Source organism: Pituophis catenifer, unplaced genomic scaffold (assembly GCF_029215685.1).
Source record: "Pituophis catenifer annectens isolate HBS135680 unplaced genomic scaffold, rPitCat1.0.hap2 SCAF_1, whole genome shotgun sequence".
Classification (NCBI taxonomy): Eukaryota; Metazoa; Chordata; class Lepidosauria; order Squamata; family Colubridae; genus Pituophis; species Pituophis catenifer.
The window spans coordinates 158,787,455-158,810,020 of record NW_027256881.1 but is presented as its reverse complement, the minus strand read 5'-3'; the positions used below and the strand labels follow the sequence as shown (position 1 = coordinate 158,810,020).

At 36.3% G+C, this 22,566-nt stretch overlaps 1 protein-coding gene across 1 annotated transcript in view; it reads left to right on the top strand.

Moving 5' to 3' along the window:
- The window catches only part of PKHD1 (PKHD1 ciliary IPT domain containing fibrocystin/polyductin), a 184,027-nt gene that overhangs the window by 79,247 nt on the left and 82,214 nt on the right, over positions 1-22,566 (top strand). The window contains exon 35 of the mRNA XM_070956611.1: positions 16,791-16,947. Coding sequence (XP_070812712.1) covers positions 16,791-16,947 — 157 coding nt within the window. The remainder of the gene's footprint in view (positions 1-16,790; positions 16,948-22,566) is intronic.

The window sequence follows — 22,566 nt, the reverse complement described above, 5'->3', positions numbered from 1 at the left end:
TTGATGAATTCATTTTAATTTCCTATATTGATGCTTCCAGACTGAACTGCATTATGCAATTATGCCCGCTTTTAAACCTGTGTACCTTTTCAGGAAAGATGCTGTAACCAGGCCACCATATTCTGTATGTATATAGATAGGGTAAAGAAAGCATATTGTTTTTGTGTTAGAAGTGAACAGATAAGGTACTGGAAATTGAGTGGTCAGCACTCATGGTTTGTTTGTTTTTTGTACGTCTGTGCGTCTGTTTCACATTGGTAGAAAATGAGAAATTTGGCTAAATAATCTAAATACTGAAAAGGTATGATAGAGTGCGATATTATTTTATTTGATGTTATTGTCAATTTATTCCACTTGTTTATGATTATGCTATAATAAGTATGGTATAGCATTGCTATCTGATTAAATAACTTTTAGTAGATAACTTTATTAATGAAGAGCTTACACATGCATACTCTAATTGTTATCTGTTCATATTATATTTAAGCCTACCTCCCCAATATACTAAACAAAAAAACACCTGCATTTAGAAAATGAAAGCATTAGAGAATTAACATTTTTTGTTGAAAAGGCTTATATAAACATTCATAAACTCTCTATTATCCTCAGTTACTCTAAAGCTAATTAGAGGATAGACTTTGACCACACTTTTTGATTATTCACTTTCATGTACTGTAATATTTATTGATGAGCATATAAAATATTAGGGAAGCCATCATAAGACAGAATATGAAGAATGATCATGTATAGTAATTGCAAGTACAGTCTTCTATGCTCTTCCTTATCAGGTTTAAGTTTACATAGGTCTCTGGCTTGCCACAATCTTCCTGAAGAAGCATTCCTCTTCTATATAGTTTATTATTGTAACTGGTACTTTGAAGGTTTTTTGAAACTGTATTTGATGCAAATGCAACAGTTGACTTGTGAGAGCTGCTATACATTAAAAGATTCTTCATGGATTCTGCAATTGTTACTAGTACGTTCTGGGTACAATTCAAGGTTTTGATCTATATGGCTTAAAACTAGGTACACATCTATCTATTCAGTAGACCCATTCTGGGAAGAATGTTGAATATTCTCCCTCGGTTGGAAGAGAAAACAGTGCTTTTTATTTGTGTTACTGACCCTCTAGCTTTTAAGGGTTAATATCTGTATGATTTGGGATGCCTAGTGCTTATGATTATGAGTTATATATTTTTAGTAAGGAGTGTATGATTATTAAGGAGTTTTATGTATTGTTAGATTGCTGTGATTTTTAAAGTTTATACTATCATTGGTTTTTGGAGCATGAAGTAGATAAATATAGAGGAAATAAATAATACCGATTCTACATTTATATGCATGTCAACAGGACAGTCTGATTATATTATTGGAATTGACCTACTGACTAGTTCTTGGAATCAATCCAGCCTAATATAAATCCAGAAATGTGCCTTTCTTTCTTCAGTTCTTTTTAATGTCTCATTTTTAGAGCCTTCCTTTTACAGTTTTTCTTCTATATGGTATTCAGTTTCTGCCCAAATCACTTTCTCTCGGATACGTAGTCTTTCTTTTTCTTTTTTCTTTTGAAAAGCATAAGTGAACAATCCAACCTAAAACTAAGGAGAAATTTCCTGTCAGCAAGAGCAATTAATCAGAGGAAAGGCTTGCCTTAAGAAATTGTGGAGGTTTTTAAGAAGAGATTGCCTGAACAGGAGGGTGGAATAGAAGACCTCCAAAGTCCCTTCCAACTCAGTTATTCTGTTAATTTAATGGGCATGTAACACCAGGTGAAAAACCCAATGCTAGTTTTGGTATTTACTAATAATAGTTAGTGATAAATATCTGGTCATTAGCATATTGTAGCAATATGATGTGATCTCACTTATATAAGGTCCAAAACAATGTGCATAACGCAACCATTTATTCTATCTTCAATGATAGCATCTACAAAAGAGTAATAGCCTTCACATTTTTTGATTATTGACTATTGATAATTATGGACAGGTTATAAAGCTTACCCACTACAATATTACCTCTTTGAAATGTGTATATTGTGATAGGATACTGATACTATTACATTTGCAAGAAATGACCTTGAGTTGCAGAAGTTCTATATGTAGTTCTATATGAGTTGCAGAAGTTCTATATGTATTCCTATACAATGAGGTGAGATGTAGTTTCCTGTAATGCTGATAATAATATCTATAATTTCAATAAATTGCTCAGATCAGCCAAGGAATAGGAAGTCTTGGAAAAGGGCAAAAAGGAATGTCTACATTATAGTTATATAATGTATAGTTATGTATAGTTATATACTGGGCCTGGTGGCTCAGCAGACTAAAAGCATTGTGATTAATACCAGCTGTCTGCAATTACTGTAAGTTTGAATCTCACCAGGCTCAAGGTTGAGTCAGCCTTCCATCCTTTCTAAGGTAGGTAAAACGAGGACCCAGTTTGTGGGGGCAATAAGCTGACTTTGTATAAATATACAAAAGTATGAAGGCTATTGCTTAATGCATTGTAATCCGGCCTGAGTCTCCAGAGAAGGGCGGCATATAAATCAAATTTAAAAAAAAAAATAGTTGGCAGCATGAAAAAACCAGGAAGCTCATATAATTGTATTCTATTACATATTATTAGATTCAAAGAGAACCATAGGAAGCTTGGGAGAAATGTTTCCTATGATCTGAACCAATAAATGCTATGTTCCTGGCAAGAATAACACGGACAGCAGAGAAGAAAACTAAGAAATGTAAAATTGTGAGACAGAAAACCACAGTTGCTACAAACAATAATGATTTGAACTAACCAGCCATGTCTGTTTTTTATGGGTCCTTGATTCAATATTTAAGTAATAAATTCGATTATAAATATAAGTAAATAAAATGTAATAATAAATAAAACGATTCAATAATAATGCAATTCAATAGCCTACTGTGAATTTTATTGGAGAAGTGACTTTAGGCTGTATCTTTATGGCTGGGGATGTTTGCCTGTACCAAAGGGAAATGGTGTTAAAATTCCCCCTCCCACTCTGTATACGGTGCATCCACACACAGCTTCACCCTTGTCTTCTCTGTTGCCCTCATATGTGAAAGCACCATTTGATCAACCCAAAATTCTATTTCATTCTATTCCCTTAATTAATTACCAGTAGGGTGATGTGCCTTACCTTCTGTGTCTGGAAATTGCAGTGATTACTCCCATGCTGAGAGACAATCCTCCCCCCTTTCCCATCCAGGATTTATGCTTTCCTTTTGCTTCTGTCCATGTGCAAATTAGCCTTTTCAACCCATGAGCTGGCTCATGTTATGGGTGGTGACCTGAAACTGCCCACTTTCCTCCCCTCCTCTCAACTCATCAACAAGCGAAACTCTTTCCAGTTGGCTTTTGAATCTTCTGGCTGTATTTGTGGCTGCCCCTGTCTGAGTAATTAATGATAGTGCTGTTGTTTATGAGCTTGAGTTGCTAACACTCTTGGCTGGAAATGCGTTTCTACCTTTGGGGCCTGCTAGTTTCCTGTTTCCAGTCCCACTTCACTGGTCCAGGTCAATATTTTCTGTGTAAATAGATTTATCCAATAATGGCTGGTGGGAGAGTGTGTCATTCATCAGTCCAGTAGCAAACATACCAGGCCAACTTCTAGAAGAGCCCAGGAGGCTGCACTACCATAGCTTGGAAGAGAATTTCTCTTTTACCCTTATTAAATGTGCAATCCTGTATATGCTGAACATCTTTAAACTGTAACACAGTACTGGTGAAATATTGAAGGCACTGATATCTAATTGCTTAACAAAAGTTCACTTAGTTTTAGAGGACTATCGTTGTACATGTGATTGTCTGAACTGGGACTTAAATATGAGTTAATCGAAATATACAAACTCCCATGATTTGTCAGTTAAATCTTCTTTAATCTGGATCTTTCTAGATATTTTGACCTGTAATAGTAATCTGTTCTAGCCATTATATCCGTCAACCATGGATTTGTAGTCTCTGGGATGATTCAGGAGGGGAAGACTGGATTAGCCCATTAACAGCAGCTACTTATTCTTCCCCAGATAGTTGGAAGAAATGTGGCTTAGATGTGCTGTGTTCAAGTGGCAAGATCTCCAGCAGCAGTGGCACTAAATGGTTAGCACAGATGTGGATGGCAGATGAATTGAGGTATTTGACATTATAGTCAAGGTACCATATGTAACCATCTGCATCTCATCATAAAAAAGATGATATTCAGAGAACACTGTAAATCATTATTATGCCATGCTTTTGAGAGCAGCTAAGTCTTTGTGATTAGCAATGAAATTCTTCCCTGCTGATAAGGCTAATATTCTTTTCCCCACCATTCCACTCAAAGAGCTCAAATTGGAATACTATTTATCACTATATTTGAGAATCCTTTTCCACGTGATCATCCTGGGATATGCTAACTTCATATGAACATGAATAAATATTATTTTAAGCAATAAGTATCTACAATAGAAAATGGTGTCACTAGAAAGCTCCAAGGCTCTTACATGCAGGTTGAGTGTTCAGTGTTTTTAAAATAAAGATGGATACCTAAGAACACCTTGAGATCATCACCCTGTTGAAATTTGCCAGCAAAATGTTCAATTTCCAATTGAATCTTCACCCTATGAGTTTTAGTAAAGATTACTGTGGCGGCACCCGCCCTCTGGAACGACCTCCCCCTAGAGATATGCACGATACCAGACCTCCAGATTTTTCGTCGGGCCCTGAAAATTCATTTATTTCACCTAGCCGGGCTGGCTTGACCCCATCCGTTTCGGTTTTAATTTGAAATTGGTTTTAATTGGGTTGTTTTAAATTGTGGCCAAAATTATTTAATTACCTTTTAAACTGTTTTTTAAATTTTGTATGTTCTGTTTTATCTCGGCTGTTCACCGCCCTGAGTCCTGCTGGAGAAGGGCAGTATTCAAATCAAATCAAATCAAATCAAATCAAATCAAATCAAATCAAATCAAATCAAATCAAATCAAATCAAATCAAATCAAATCAAATCAAATCAAAACATTTGCACCTCATTTCCATCTCTACAAGTTGTTCCATACCAACTGCCATCAAACTGGCAGTTACGATGTTGTGTTGCACTCTTCAGAGGACAAAATGTTTTTAAAAAGTGCCCTTTAGATTAAAAGATTAAAAGGGCCTTGATAGTACAGTGGTTTAATGCACCCTGTTATTAACATAGCTGCCTGCAATTTCTGCTGGTTCAAATCTCTCCAAGGCTCAAGGTTGACTCAGCCTTCCATCCTTTCTAAGGTAGGTGAAATGAGGACCCAGTTTGTGGGGGCAATAAGCTGACTTTGTATGAAATATACAAAAGAATGAAGGCTATTGCTTAACGCATTGTAAGCCGCCCTGAGTCTCCGGAGAAGGGCGGCATATAAATCAATTTTTTTTTTAAAAAAAAAAACCACTTGTCTTGACCTAGTATATGGCATTCAAAGCTGCATTCCTTCCATATATTTATGTAAATTTAATAATCCATAGGTATTGGATCAGTAGTACATTCTACAATTCTGTAGAATTTTGTACAAAGCTAGCATTGATCTCAGCAATATGCATAGCAATGGGATGATTGAAATGAGCTTTACATAGGTGCTCGTAACTTGTGATTTGGTGAGGCTTCCTATGCCAGAGTTCCCCAACCTTTCCGGCTTGGGGAATGTTTCTGGGGATGGTTACACGTGAGCAGTGGGCAAGAGTGCGCATATGCACAAATGGAGCATGCACATTCACCCCCTGCTTGTGTAAGTGGAGATGCGTGCATGCTTGCCCACTGCTTCAGATGGCCAGGTTCTGAACAGCTCACAGCCCAGTAGTGGGCTGCGGCCTGGTGGTTGGGGACCCCTGTCCTATACCACTTGAGATTCATGTTATCTTCCTCTTGGTATTGCTTGTTTTGGATGGCACAAAAGAAAAAGACAAGGCAAAATCAAATATAGCATAAATTGTTCCTGCCACTATTAAATAAAAGCTTGAAACAATCATACAGGATATTTGGCCATTTCTGATGCATTTTGGGATAATTATCCATCAGCCTTGTTTACTTCTGTTATGCATTCTTTTCAAACCAGAGCACTGAGTGATGCAAACATATTTTTGTCTGTAGTGCATACCCTATACCCATAGGTATACATATTGAAGAAGATGTAACTATTACATTGTCTTTTAAAATTATTCCTCTGTTCACTTTGCTAATTGCTTTTTAATTAGGGACTGGATTTTCAGAAAACATTTCCCTAAGAGCTAAAAATAATCAGCATTTGTTTGTGTAAATAATGTTGTATCCTCAAGGAGATAATGATTTCTATTTTTGCAAGAATATGGTGGCTACTGCTATATGGATAATAAGAGCAGATGGTTGCTAATACATTCCTTGAAAAAAAAGGCAACTTGGCAACAAAAATGTACTTCCTCCCTTCCATCATTTCTGAATGTCTGGTTTTGCTTCCCTTCAGGTGGCTAAGGAGAAGGCTAAGGGAAAGCAAATCTCTCTGGTGTATTAATCTGAGAAGCTGTCAAGAGTTCGCAGCCTGAAAAGTACGCACAACGTCTTCCATCATTGAAATTAAGTGTTCTGAAAGGTGGTGTTGGAGTCCTAGTTCTGTGGCATGGGGAAATATATACACTGTATTCCATCACTTAAAATGTTAACCTTGTCCCTCATTGGTGACTGTGAACAGGAACACTTTCTCCATGCTTGCTAGTTAAATGGCAATCTGTCAGTGTGTGTGGGGTTGTATGAAGGCAGGGGCAAGGCTCTATTGTGTTATGTCAGCCTCTGTGATTTGATTTTAATGTTCCAAAGTCTCACATCTTTGCTCTTGTAGGACCAGGTGGGGAGTGTTAATACATTACTTACAGATTTCCTATTGCTTTGACCACCCTGACCCGCCATCCATGGACCATAACTAATAATAGGAGGTCTCTTCTTGGCACAGCAAATACATAAAATTAAGAGAGTTGTTTTTGCCCCCCCCCGCCCCAACTCTTTGTCCAGTGGCTAGTATGAAATACAAATACGGTCCAGCGACTGTAGTATGGATTTGAGTTGAGCCAGTTTTTGTATTATTTGGTTGACTCTAACTATATCGTTCTACACAATTTCTATACTATATTGATTTCAGGTGTTGGCTGTGAATTAGATTGCCTCTTGTATATATGCTGGGATAGCTTTTAAACACTGTTAGATATCTCAGTGCACTTTTTACCTTCAATCTAAGGGACATGAGAGATGGTTAATGTGTATGTATTTATTCTGATGTAGATGAACATATTAGCAGAGAAAAGTTGTATTGCTAATATATCTAAGGAGAAATAAAGAGATTCAAGCCCTAATTAACTTTTTTTTTTCCTAACCAGGCCTCTATGACTGTGATTTTATGAATATAGTGAGGCATTACTATTACTATATGCTGATTCTGTAAACCTCTTAGAGAGGGCTGAGGAATATAAGTCTAAGTGCTATTGCTATTCAAATTTCTAAATACCAATTGGCCTAAAATGCTAGGAAATATTCACCATAGGAAAAAAAATGCCTTGTCTGCCAAGGCCTTTCTGTAAGAAACTACTATGTAGTGGAGACTTGACTATTTACAGTACATGTTGGAAGATTAAATAGTTACCAGTGAACTGAAGGATTGATAATAATGAAAGAAAAAATGGAATAGGAAAAGGTGCTACTGGAAAGGCATGCTGACTAATGTTACTGATTGGAGAGACTGTTCGCTTCAAAAAGACTGTGGTTTGCCACTCCTCAAGAGGATAGGTCTGATGCCAACAGAATTGGACAACTACTGGTCCTATCTCAAACTTCCCTTTGGGAGGAGCGGTTATTAAGAAAATATTGGAGCTGCAGTTGAAGGGGACTCTAGAAAACTGGGATTACCTGGACTTTTGACAGTCTGGATATGAGATGGAAACCCCATTTCTCATTTTTGTGGATGACCTATGGTGGAACTCAGGTATCAGTAGCATAGCCATCTTTGTCCTGGATCTCTTAGTATCTTTCTGAACCGTGTACAAAGATTGAGAGCTTGGGACATGGTAATACCATGGGAACACCCAATTGGGCAGGTCCTAATGGGTGAGGTGAGTTGTGGTGGAGAGACATTTATTATGGAATGCATCAGGGTTCAGCCCTTTTCCCTGTCTAGTTTTAAACCTACACAAAATCACAGGAATAGGTCATATGTTGGTTTGGGATGAGGTATCATCAATATGCAGGTGATACTCAGTTATAGATCTTTACCCTAAGCCCATTGGGATATGCATGGAAGTTATGATCTGATGTGTAGAGTCTTTCAGGTCTGGAGATGGTAAAATCCAAGCAAGACTGATTGACTGTTGATTCAGGGATTGGATGATTTTTGATGCAGTCATCTAAAAAGAACAGATTCACAATCTGAGGAACCTGCTCGACTCACAGCTGCTACTCAAAGAGCAACTGGTGAACTCTGGCCAGTAAGGTTTTGCACAGCTTCACCCAGTGTTTCAGATGACACCTTACCCGGCACTTAATAGGATCACTAATGACAATAGTCCTTGTCATCTCTAGATTAGATTACTGTAGCTCACTCAATATGGGACTGCCCTTGAAAACTACCTGGAAACTTCAGCTGATCCAGAATGCAAGAATATTCATGCTCAGCGGTCATTCATGATATTGCTGGATTACACTTCTGCTGCAGGAACTAAACTGGCTAAGCTAACTGGCCAAGTACTGGGGAGTGTCTACTAAAACCTAAAGCAAAAGAGGGCCTAGCAGCAGGCATTCTCTGTTTCAGCTTTCCTTTTTTTTTCTGGAATAACTTTCTCCCTAAGGCAATGACTTCCATCTTCATGGCCTTCTAGAAGTAGGTGAAAACATAACTCTTTCATAAGGTCTTTGGGGATCAATTACAACCAGCACAGCCATAATCTATAAATGTTTATTTGTTTGTTTATTTATTAATCAAATTGTATGGCTGCCCATCTCATAAAAAGCAACTGGGTGGCATACAATAATCAGAAAAAATAACACATATACAGTAAAACAATCATTGTAAAAATGTAAGAATCAATATTAAAAACTAAATATTGTTATTAAAAGCAAACATTTATAAACCCCAGGCAAAGAGTGAATGCGTGTATCTATCTCAGAAGTGGAAAGAACTAGAAATATCTCTGGTTCCCTGGGATTCTTAGACCTGATCATATAATCAGATCTCGAGGGACTTCAAGAACATCAAGAGGGTGGAACTAATCTAATTTTGGGTGAAAGAAGGTTCCATAAGAGAGTGCCATGGCAGAAAAGATCTGTCACCTGGGTCTCACCAACGTACATCCCTAGGTTACAGTACCATGGCATATAAGATCTAATGGGGCAAGCTGATGCAATTAAGGAGATGTGATCCTTCACATAATCTGGTTTCATGCCATGAAGGGCTTTAAAGGATAAAACCAGGACCTTGAATTGAATCCAGAAGCAAACTGGCAACCAGTGCAGCAGCTCGCAGAGCAGAGATGTGACATGAGCAACTCTTTCTGTTTTGGGGACTTTGCTACTCAGTTTATTCCTTTCATTTTAATAAACCCCGGAAGCCCTGTTCTAGTAATAAATATTCTTAAGTGATTAACTATTGGAAAAATAATCTTACAAAAAGCTACTAAAACTAACGTTGGCTTTAAGTGCTTTTGGACATCAAAAATACATTTGTGTGTTTTTTTCATATGCTCTGCACATTCTCTCTCTCTCTCTCTCTCTCTCTCATAGAGACATGACTTCCTTTATGATATCATCTGAATGTCTCACATATATCTTTTTCTATTCAATTGCACATTTTGCCCAGATGTGCTGAGAGCAGGTAGGGACTTCATAGCAGCTCATGGACCCAAAGCCAACTGCTGGCTTACTGGTGATTGATATTAATGCCTGCATTACCTAATTCAGCAGTTCTGCTTCTTGTTTGGTGAAACAGGGGAAGCAGAAAGAAAAAAAAAAGATTTTCTTTAAAGCAGGAACAAGTGTCACGAAATAGTCGTATACTGACATCATTTCTCCCTTATATCAGTTTTATGATTACATTTCCATGTAGCATAGTTAAAACTTTAATAAATTAAAACTCTTTTCCATTGAAGTGTTTTTATAATGTATCTGATCTGATTCAGATCTTACCTATTTGGTACTTAATTTGTTGCATTGATATACATTGATTGAGCTCATGTGCTTGCCAGTTTATTAAAATAAATTAAATAATTTTTAATTACATTAAAAATTTAAATAAAATTACAAAATTTTATTTTGTACATGCTATTTTAATTTCAATCTAAGAAATAAAAACTGCAGCCAAATGTATATGGCTCAGTTAGCATTAGAAATTATCCTAATTAAATGAAATTTTGAAGGAAGAATGAAATGCAAGAGAGAATATTTGACTTCACAGAATAATATGTGAATGGAAAAATCTGTTTTTATATTGTGGACAGATATTTATGTTATATATATAGTTTACAGCCTCAATTTTTATCCAATTGTTCCTTCTTTCTTTCCTTCCTTCCTTCTTCCTCTTTCCTTCCTTCCTTCCTTCCTTCCTTCCTTTCTTATTCTCTTTCTCTCTCTCTCTCTCTCTCTCTCTCTCTCTCTCTCTCTTTCTTTTCCTCCACAAAATACAGTATTTTTGTTCTATCATCTGTTTATAAGAATTATTTCTTATAAGTGAGCTCTCTTGGCAAGGTCTCTAATGTATACAGACAAAAAGAAGAAAAAGTACCATATTTATTTATTGAACAAATAGTCAATAAGAATTCACTAATTCATCATACTATGTTTCATGAATTTATTTTTTTTTCATTTGCTTATTTATTTATTGCCTTTTTACCAAGAATATGTTCAATATAACTAATGAGATCAAAAGCAGACAGGGATACTATTAGAAACCTAAAATACATAAAATATATTAATAAAATGGAGTAGCTCTTCACTTCTTATTTTCATACCCTGTTTTCCCCAAAATAAGACGTCCCCTGATAATAAGCCCAATTGGGCTTTTGAGCTCATGGCAATAAAGTCAAGCGCTTATTTCAGGGTTCAAAAAAATATAAGACAGGGTCTTATTTTCGGGGAAACATGGTAGAAATAACAAAGAGAAGTTCAGTATCAGGCTTTCTACTTTTATTGGGGGGGGCAGTGTATGGAAATATAGTTACTGCATATTTTGTAATTCATTATGTTATATAAATGATTTGATTTGAATTAAAAAGATGATGGTTTGAGTCAAGATTCTTGAAAAGCTGGTAGCTGGCTAATTCCAGAAATTCTCAGGACAAACCTATTATCTTAGACTTAGACTATATCAATCTGACTTCAGATTTGAGATTTGTTGGAAAGGATAATCTTTGGGCTCTTTTAGGTGGCTACATCAATATGCAATATGCAGAGCATCTGAGCTCTGTTCTGCCTCAACAGTGAGAATGGTGTTTGCTGTTGTCTTTATAGCTTGAATGTGGGACAACTGAAATGGATTCACCTGGCTCAATTAGTTGGCATTGCAAATTCAGTGGTAATAACAATAGCTCATGACTTACTGACCACAAGGGGGTCTGTTTACTGAAAAGATGCAAAAGGGCATCTTTTCAGAAAAATATGAAGCATGTGTCTGGAGGAAACGGAGGGATCTAAATCTGTATACAAATCATATATATTACAAATAAGTTTTAGTAGATAAACTAGCTCCAAATACTAGTTGCCTTAATTTTAAATGAATGGTGTACAAGTTAGTAAGCTTGTAGACCATATGAAGAGATTTTTTTTAAAAAAAAATAGACAATTCTGTGTTAAATTGTTTGCAAGATAAAATCTACATAATGCTTGAAAAGCAAGAGGCAAAAAATTACTTGTAAGGCCAGGAGGAAAAAATAAATAAAAATGCTTCATTTGCGATGGCTCAAATCAACTGCAAACCATTTGTCCCAGGAAAAAGGTTCAAGAATGTTAGACTGCATTCTAAAGAAAATGACTCATCAGTCAGAACTGTGTAAGAAAAGGCCAAGAAGCAATCAAGAACCGCAGCACAAGCCACGTGCGTTTCTTTTGTTTATTGCAACTTCTTTTTAATAATTTGCCCTCTCATAAAGGCCTTGCTTGCATCCCTTACTGTCGTTACGTTGATGCCTTTATTAAGATTATTCTCAAAAAAATTCTTTCAATTTCTCTTTACAGTCCTCCATCATTGATTCCTTTTGTAATAAAGTTTCATTTAGCCTCCATCTCTAAGTTCTAACTCTTCTCTTACATGTTAAAGTCACTGGGTTATGATTGGAAAAAGTCTTTGGCAATATCTCCATTTTAGTATTACACCTAACCAGCTTTTCAGAATTCCAAAAGATATCTATACTTGAGAAAGTTCCGTGTCTTTCAGAAAAATAAGTGTATTTGTTATAGTCACCATCTTTATGTCTCCATATATCTATAAATTCAAAATTATCTAACATTTCAAAAAATATTTTCAGTAGTTTGCCTGTGTTGTATTGTTTTAATTCCTTTCATAGATATTCTGTCTTGTGGAGGGTAAGCCATTCCAATCCGATCTTCCAATAAATACCAATTTTCATATGGCAAGTCTATTGCTTTTCCCATTAGTCCTTTGAAAAGTATAGCTTTGTTTTTTCAGGCATATGTTCCTAGTATCAGAATCTTTATTTCATTCAAATTAATTCCATCTTCACATAGCTGCCCTAATCATTAGTCAGAATCAGTTTTAGTTGTACTTGGGGGTTTATATACAAAAACATTTCTATTTTTCTTAGTCTTCTCTGCTGAAATAGATTCTTATTCCAAATGATTATAAATCAGTGTTTGATCCTTTTTTCTTATACATGTTTACTGTAAGCAGACTTTATCTTTTCAAATAATGAAATACCTTATTTCACTTTTGAGGAGTACTCACCCCAGTTACATCCACATTAGATAGTTAAATACATATTTATGTTGCAAAAGTCTATACCTGTAGTGCCCAATGTGGGAATTTCTTCCAGTCTCTTACAGTATTTGCTGCATAACTGCTTTCTTTTGATCCTCTTGCATCTCTTCCAATTCCTGTTTAAACCTTTCAAGAAAATCTCTTCACAGTTTGGACTAAGTTAAATTGAAATTTCTGCTAGTTAAATTAAAACCAGTCATTCCAATTTATCCCAATGAAATGTACCTTTTTCTGTTTTGAATTTGACAGCCAAAAAGATGAATTCCTTTCTTTTATGCAATATTTTGATAGTTTTTTCTTTAAGTAAAATTACATCTGAATTATTATACAGGTAATCTTCGAGTTACGAATGTAATGGAACCTGCCAATTACATTCGTAACAGGAGGATTCATTGGAGTGAATCACATAACATGAACGTGATCACCCCCTGCTTTCGCCCACACATTCGCTAATTGAATGTGCAGGTCGTTAAATGCACACGAGGTATCTCAGTGTGGGGAAGGCCATGGGGGGAACCTAGTGATGGAACAGACCAACTGCTTCAGACCATCCAAAACCTCCTCTGACCCACTGAGATATCTCATGCTCCTTCCCCTGGGATTCCTACATTTCCCCTCCCCCCCCCCATCCTGTCATGCCAGGTCGCTTACCTTGTGAAGATCTAGCAAGCTATCTCCTCTCTAGCCTCTTTGCCTGCTTGCAGTCTCAGTGCGAAAAGTGTTTGTAAGTAGACAAGACTTTGGGGCAGCAAAATCGCATTGCTTCAACCCTCCCATCAGCTTGCAAATGCTTTTCGCACTGAGACTGGAAGCTTCTGGGGGCTGTGATCTCACACCCAATTCTTACCTTCTTACCTTTGCATATCTTATACTAATTATGTACACTTTATCCACAGCTCCATCTCATTCAAAAAAAAAATGGTAAGGATTCAGCAACACATTCCCTAATATCTTCACCAGATTTCCTCAAAATTGGGCAGATTTGTTTCTGTCCTAATTACAGCATCTAAATCTTTCCCCATTTTATTTATTATTTTCCATAGTTTCAAAATTTTGTAGATTTTCCCCCTTAATTTATCTTTCCATTTTTTTAATTATATAATTTTCATTTTTTTATTCATCTTGCAAAGTTTTCCTCTATTTCTTCAAGTGTCGCCAAATCTTTCTTGACATATTTAGTCACTGATGCTGTAATATTCTTTTGCAATTCTTCTATTTTTAATTTATAATGAAAAAAGGGAAAGTAAAAAGTAAATTGTGATCTTTTTCCCTCCTTTCTTTATATTCTTAACTCTTTGGTCCCATTTAGCATTCCATAGTTCTATAGGGATATAATTTTGCACAATTTACCCTTATCTCTTTGTTTAATAAAATCTTTGTAAGCATTTAAATTGTATTAGTTGCTTTTAAATGCTTACAATTATTTCTTTAGTTTTTATTTTAATCTTGCTCTGGGCCAAAGGAAAACTCACTAGGTCATTTAGTTGCTTTACTGCTTCAAAGATCTTTATAACATTTAGAATATTTGTAATCCAAAGTGAACTAGAAAGTGGTGTTTCGGGCAAATGAAATGTCCTTAATGCATGCTCTACATGAGGCTGTAAGCTTGATATTTCTTCCTTGGCTCTTGACTTTCTCCTTATGACATCCTGTGAAAATGCTGAAAAACAATTAAGCCATTTCCAAAAGTGATTAAGATATGAGGTTTGGGGAATTTTTTTTTATTAATACATGATACATTACACCTATGAGCTTGATTGAAATCCCTTGATTTATAAGCTGACCACAAAACCTCAGTTCCTGAAGTCCACTCCTAAACATCAGCTGTCTGGAGTACATGTGGGTGCTCTTATGATATATCCTTTTTCTGGAGAGACTTTGCTGGTCAGAACCTTCTGGCTACTCATCTCCATAATGCTATCTCTCCTTTTCATTTGCTACATATCCTCATTGGAAATTCCAGATGAACACTTTCAGGAAAAAATAATAAACTTAGATCAACTTCTAAAATGAAATTTGCAGGTGTTAAGTTGACTCCTTTTAACTTGCTCAGTAATATAAAGGTAAAATTTGCCCCTCACAGGCCTGCTAGTCATTTCTGGCTCTAGGGGTGGTGCTCATCCTCGTTTCTAAGCCGAAGAGTCAGCGCTGTCCAAAGACGTCTCTGTGGTCATGTAGCCAGCATGACTAAATGCTGAAGGCGCACAGAGCATTGTTACCTTCCCACCAAAGTGGTCCCTATTTTTGTACTTGCATTTTTTACATGCTTTCGAACTGCTAGGTTGGCAGAAGCTGGAACAAGTAACGGGAGCTCACTCTGTTACGCAGCAATAGAGATTCAAACTGCTGAACTGCTGACTTTCTGATAGACAAGCTCAGTGGTACAGGGGTTTAAGGCACCCTGTTATTAAGCTTATTAAGACCAGCTGCCTGCAATTACTGCAGGGTTCGAATCTCACCAAGGCTCAAGGTTGACTCAGCCTTCCATCCTTTCTAAGGTAGGTGAAATGAGGACCCAGTTTGTGGGGGCAATAAGCTGACTTTGTATAAATATACAAAAGGATGAAGGCTATTGCTGAGCACATTGTAAGCCGCCCTGAGTCTTCGGAGAAGGGCGGCATATAAATCAAATTTTAAAAAAAAAAGTGTCTGAGCCACCACGTCACTGCTCAGTAATACAGTTTTGCTTAAAGTAGCATCTCGGGTCACATTCTTGTGATAAGCATCATTTACAAAGTTATATTTCATTATCGGGATAAAGCTTATAAAATGTTTGTATCCACTGTACAGCGGCCATTTTTTTTTTAGTGAAAAAGTCTCTTTGAAGTTACATCAAAATTTCATGAAATCACATCTAATGAAAGTAACAAAGAGATATTTGGGAGTTTTCCAGTATCTCTTGGCCCTTAGGAGGCCTGCAAACATGTCCTTCTCTTCACATACGAGTGAAGAGTCAGCCTGTCAAACTCTGCCAGGCTGACAAGCACAAAATACAAAAATCAGTTGGATTTCTGGAAAGATCTTTATTGCTGGTAGGGTAATAGAATTTTGAAACAAATTATCCTGCGCAACGCATACCTAGTGTGATTAAGGCAGAGTTATTCTGTATCTCTTTCTCACAATCTCCCCCTCCTACGAAATCATTTTAACAGCTCTGCTTCTCTCTTTAATGTCATGCTACTTCTTTGGGTTCAAAAGTCTGTTAAGTCAGTCATGATCAGAGTTCTCCCCTTTTTCTGTATAGCTTTTACACAACATCTTAATCAACACAGCCACTTCCTTCAGATACTTCAGGTTCCAGTGCCATGACTGAATGAGTGACTATTTGATAGCAGTTTGTTTTAGCTGTATTTATGCAATTATGGAGTGCCTTCCTCAGAAAAGTTTTCCTACTTCCTACTTGGTTGATTTTTAGTTATTATTCAATTTGTATAACCACCTATCCCAAGCTAATCACTCTGATTTTTAAAAAAATTTCTTATGCCCTATAAATTATTATACATTTGGTTGACCAGAAGTATTTTAAAACTATTTATTGAAAATTATTTCATCTCCATAGATGTTTTAAACCATTTGAATCCTTGTTTGTGTTTAGTCTTTATTCTTATAAACTGCCTTTGAAATTGCTTCTTTGTTCCATTGGAGATTGCTGAATTTGACTAATACCGATATAAGGTCAACTTTTGCCACAAGTTGATTCATAAGAAAATGAAGTACTCAAATCCAAAAAGATATGTAAAGTAAGGATTGTATGATTTATCCAAATGTGCTGTTTCCACCACAATGTTTGGGTTGCTAATGGTTTTGATTTCTGTTTCATTTTAGAACACCTTCCAAATTCAATTTTGTGGACGATGGTCAAAAAACTTGACCTGGCTTAATGGACATCCACCACAAGATGGCGATAATGTCATAGTAGAAAGAGGACAGATTTTACTATTGGATACTAACACAAGCATTCTTAATATGCTTCATGTCAAAGGTTTGACTCTTTTTTTTTTTTTTTAACCAATCCTTTTTTTCAGGTGAAGGAATTTCATTGTTAGAGAAACCTGAAGGAGAGTACTAGCACATGCTAAATGTAGGGAGCACTGGGAAAATTCTTTCTTGCTAAACTTTAGTAAATTATATTTATTCGCCATTCCTATCTTTGTGTATACACTCACAAACTAAAGTAACAAGATTTAACAGTAGCAAAAGTAGCAAAAAATATCCTGCCTCCATGGAATTATTCAATGCTAACTTAAGATACTTTCTTGCTAACATCTTTGCACACGTAACATATAAAGATGTAATATTAGTGCTATAGTAATAACAATAACATTACTGTACTCATGTTGTGATAGAATAACACGGAACTGATTACTGACAATGTTGCTGATGCTTTGTGGTGACTGCTCTGACTTTTATTATATCAAATTACCAGAGTTTCGGATCCTAGGATAAATACAAGGGATGTTAAGTAAAAGACAAATTCTGTTAGTTCCCCTTCCACAGATCGCCAAAAGCCACACTAGAGTCTTGCTGTCCCCTTCTGGTGTAGGAAGAAAGATGGAATGCAGCTGGAAGAAGGGAAGACGACACTTTCCAGTTTGCGAACTTGTGAATTTAATTAATTTATGTTCCAGTTTAAAGCCAATGTGTTGAATACAGATATGTTGAATCCATAAAATTGGAGAGGACCTTGCAGATATTCAAGAGCATTTCTCTGCTATGTGTAGGAAATCCAGTGTAACATCATACCAAATTGTTGGCTATGTAGTACTTGCCAACCCCTATTAGCTGATGCTTTGTTTTTACAAAGAACCTTTTAATATTCAGTCCTGCTCTGCTGTTTTATTAAACTCATATAACAGCAGCAAATCCCCTTTTCTGTATCTCTGTATTTGAAAATTGTCCCTGCATTTCAGGAGGAGTAGCTGGGGTCTGCCAATGTCTTCTTAGGCACAGATGTACAATTCTGTAGTAACATTATCTAGATAATAATTGCTATATCAGTAAAACATTAAAATACAGCAATACACTGGTTGCAGTGGGGCATGTTCCACCTTCCGTTAAGAATTTCCAAGTATGCCTTGATAAGAATTTTGTATAATGGAGGAAATCTCTAAGTGCTTTGCACTGTTAACTTTAGGAATACATAATGGCTCATGAGAGAGGTAATATTTTTTTATTGGCTTTCTGAAAGATATGTAAAACACATTTTTCAGATGGTATTATTTGGATGATATAGCCATGTGAACCCAGGAAAGCTTGTCTTATCAACTCATTAGCCTTTTGAACACAGTCAAGTGAAAAAATGGCCTTAGGAATGCAGGAATGGTTCCTGAAACAGTCTTAGTTTCAGACTAAATAAATTAATACGCTCTTCATATGCTGGTTTTTCATTCCATAATGGAGAGAACCGCATTGTATTCTGAAGCAAATATATTTAGCAAACTTACAATGAAGCTTCCTTTAGAAGCAAAGGTATTCAAGACTGTTTTAAATTAACATGTTGGACTTTTCAACTAACCTGCTTCTACTTCTTAAAATATGGTTGTAGTACCTCCCACTTGGCAATAGTTATTACCTAAACAAATAACAAAGGGAGCCTGGAGTGGTGATGGGAGAGATACATGGAAGGAGAGAGGAGACAAAGGAAGATGTACTAGCAATTGGGCCAGAGATATTCAAATGAGCCACAATCTGAGCTAGCTCACAAATTGTCCTATAAAACATTATCATAATGCAGTTCAAAATGAGCCTCGCCACTGGCAGTGTGTCAAGTAGCAGGCTGTGCACCAAATGGGGCATTGCTGAAGTCACAACATCCACCCTTGCCCCATACTGAGAGATTTAACTTTCATAAACAAAAGTGGGGTGCCAATCCATGAGAATGGAAGCTGTGCTACAGGCAGGCCAACTCTAGCCTAGCAGAAAGGCTGCGCAGTGTCTTGCTAGTTCATTTACTTTTATGGAAAAGCAATGCTGTTCATTGCCTTAGAAGGGTTTCATTTGAGTTTGAAAGAATAATAAAACCTTTTTTTGCCCACCTTTTTTTTTTTTTAAAAAGTGGCAGATAATAACACTGCAGCAGATCAAAACAGTGGATAATAATACATAGAGAAATACATGTGGAAGAAACTGCTATCTTATCACCACTGATGCCTTAACTCATCATGGAGAAACTTTGATAGGTCATAATTTGGCAGGAGTTTATGCATATAAGTTGCTTCCCCCTCTATTATTTTAGATAGGGACATTTTAATAAACAAAACTGTAAAATCATCATTGAAATGAGCTCTTTTGGCTTCATCTGCGGCTGTTTGGAAATAAACTGCTGCTTGGAACAGAATTTTTTCTTCCTCTTTTTAGTTGCCAAACTATATCAATATTATTATATAGAGCTGTATTATATTTATATTTTTCAGGACACGACACAAAAAAAGTACTGAAAAATTATGAAAATGTGCATGTAAACTTTGATCTGAAAAACTAAATGCTTTCAAGATCGGATTTTGTTGAGATATTACTACCATTTGTCTTAATCTTATTCGGCCCTGCTTTAAATGATCATGGCATACTTCTAAATGCAGAATGTGTGACCGTCACAAAGTGGACCTGTCGCTGTGACTGTGGCTTCTATTTGCTCCATTGTCTTTTTGTCACTTTAAGTCCCCATGCTTCCACTTCAAAATGCGACTAGATCTCGTAGCTCCATTAATCAAGGAAGTGATCAACTATCATGGTGGTTGGTCTTATTCGACATTCTGTCTCTCTGAAGTCTGTAAAAAAGTCCCCATGAGTAAAAATAGGTTTCCACAGCAGCTGTTACCGTTGCTGCTGATCCTGCCATCCATAAATGCCTGTATGCAATGGTCATAACCTTCCTTCTACTTTGGCACTTGCTTTCTTTGGCAAGCCTAGCCACAATTGATGAAGTGCAGCAAACACAATGCTGCTTCAGCTTGGTTCACGTGGAACAGTTTTCCTCCAAACAAGATGCTCTATTCAAGCTGCTGATTAAATCACCATTGCTTGGCACTGGCCCTCTCAGGGAAGAGTCCAAGCAGCTTGCAGGAGAGCACATGCCATCAGAACAGATGGGCACACATGCAGATGGCCAAGCAGCATCGGCATCAGTTTGGGGAGTTTATTTCTGACTGAGAATGCTCAAGCAGCTGCCTCCATGCAACTCTGAGTGGGAAGAAGGCTTTGATCCAGAAAAGTGCTTTCATACGCTGCTTGACTTTAAGCACACATTGAGTTTCATTAATCCTAATGAGAGAACACTAGCATATTAAAAATGCAGCACCCATTTAAATGCTTGATGAATTGGGAAATGGAATTGATACTGTTATTGCATTATGAATGTGTGATTGATTAAAAAAAAACACTTTGACTCATTTTAATGCAAGACTTTATAGGGACTGCCTTCAACTAGGGTACAATGTTAGAACGGCTGGTGGTACCCTGTTATTTCTAATGAAAAATGTGAGATGCTTTCATAGGTTGGCAGACAATTTTTCATCATGTTGTCTTTACTTTGAGGTCCTTGGTGCTCTCTGAGCTTGGGGTTTGTTCGTTTGTTTTTGTACACATTTCATTACCAAACTAGGAACCATCATCAGTGTGAGAAGGGAGTGGGGGTTTGCTCTCATTTCATATTCCAGTGGCTTGCCCTGTTGATGTTGGTGGGAGTGGTCTTGGTGGTTCCTTGATTGTTTTTATTTTCTCTGAAATTCCCATAACTAGATTTATAAAGTCTTATAAATAAGAATTTATAGGACTGACATGCTGAATATTTCATAGGAAGTTCTTGTCTAAATTATATTGTTAGGCTTTTCTTTCCATTCCTCTCTCTTTTCAATTATTCCAAAGAGTTTATATTCAGATACTATTTCCATGGAAATCTGATGGAAGTCCTTATTCTTATGATCCATAGATCTTCTATAAGCATTCTATACAGAAGAACCTTTTCTTGGGCTATATTCCCTTAGAGAGAGACTGCCTCATCTGTTCATTTTGCGCTATACAATGGATTTTAAAAGCAAATGTCTAAAAGTGGTTTTTTCCCTTCTTGAGAAAGAAAGAAAAGAAAGAAAGAAAGAAAGAAAGAAAGAAAGAAAGAAAGAAAGAAAGAAAGAAAGAAAGCAGACCCATTTGGCTAAACTTTCAGTAGAACCAAAAGGGCATTGCAGTTGCCTGCTGATATATTTTGTGTATATTTTGTGGTTATTATAAGCAGCATAAATATTTGCTATGTCAATGGTGCCAAAATGAATGAGAAAACAAAGACTAAATGGAAGAAGGGAGAGTTAAATTTGCTGTCCCATTACCTATGCCTTTCCAGGAATATTAACACATTTCCTGATAGGGCTTCATTGATGCTGCATGGATTCTAGGCAGCAGAGAATTCATCTTGGTCTATACCCTTATCATCAAATGATGAAATGCTGTTACAATCCAAGGTAAATCTTCTCTGAGATGATGCCTAGATCTGATATCTTCTGGGAAGTCCTAGAATGTTCCTTTTAATCTCCTTCCTTCAAAAAAGAAAGATGATGGCAAATACTGTATCTCTGTTCTTACTCTACCAAAGTGATATATTTGAATTTAAATTATATATTTAGTTTGGTTGGAAGACCTCATATTTACTGTAAGTACAGTTCATTTTTATTTTTCAGGATAACCTGACAGTATATTCTTTGCTTTCTTGAGTAGTCATAATAAACAGTAAGAAAGGTTGGAGCCAAATACTTTGGTTAATCAGCATTTATTATTTTCTGCTCATGGGAAACAGATCAAGTGCTATGAAAAAAAGAAAGCAGGTTGTGTGTATGTGTGTATCCATTATGTATCCTTGTGTATTATCCTTGTAAAAGCTGAATATTTATTATAAATTAATAAAGTGCAGAAAGGGATGAGTTCAGAAGGCTGGCATTTGAGACACGTTATATGTCATTTACTTGTTTAGATAGAAATGCCTGTAAACTCTGAAAAATGTTATAATTAGCTTAACAGACTGGAATGTAATCTTTACCTGTCATAGCAATTCTTCCTCTCTTACTTTACAGATATCTTTATCACTCAGGCATTAGCTTTCTCTTTAGTAATGTCTGGATTTTTCAAAAATGACAGTGAGAAAAAAAGTGCCCACTGGGGAAAAAAGAAATTAGATTTTTAATATCACTTGAAAAGTATATTTATGGTTGTACTTTATCACATGCATTGACATTGGCTGTGTCAGCTGTTGTCAAAGGTCTTCCATCCCTAGGTACATGTTAAAAAATGTGTGTTCACAAGTATGGCTAGGAAGAAATTTGAAGATCTTTCTACTGAAGTGTGACATAAACTGAATCTTCCTCTCTGAGAGGAACTACTTTGAGACACTAATTTAGAGAAAGTTTACTTAATTCTCATTGTGAATCAATTTGCTCAGCATGGTTCTTACATTCTTAAGCAAATAGAAATATTTTTGTGTGCTTGCCAATGATAGGCAAACAATGATTAACTTTCCGAAAGGGAAAATATCTTATTTAGCATGTTGGTTTCCTAGCATATGGATTGCCACAGTGATTCAGAATCCCAAGAAAATGGAAAACAGACTTGGAGCAGA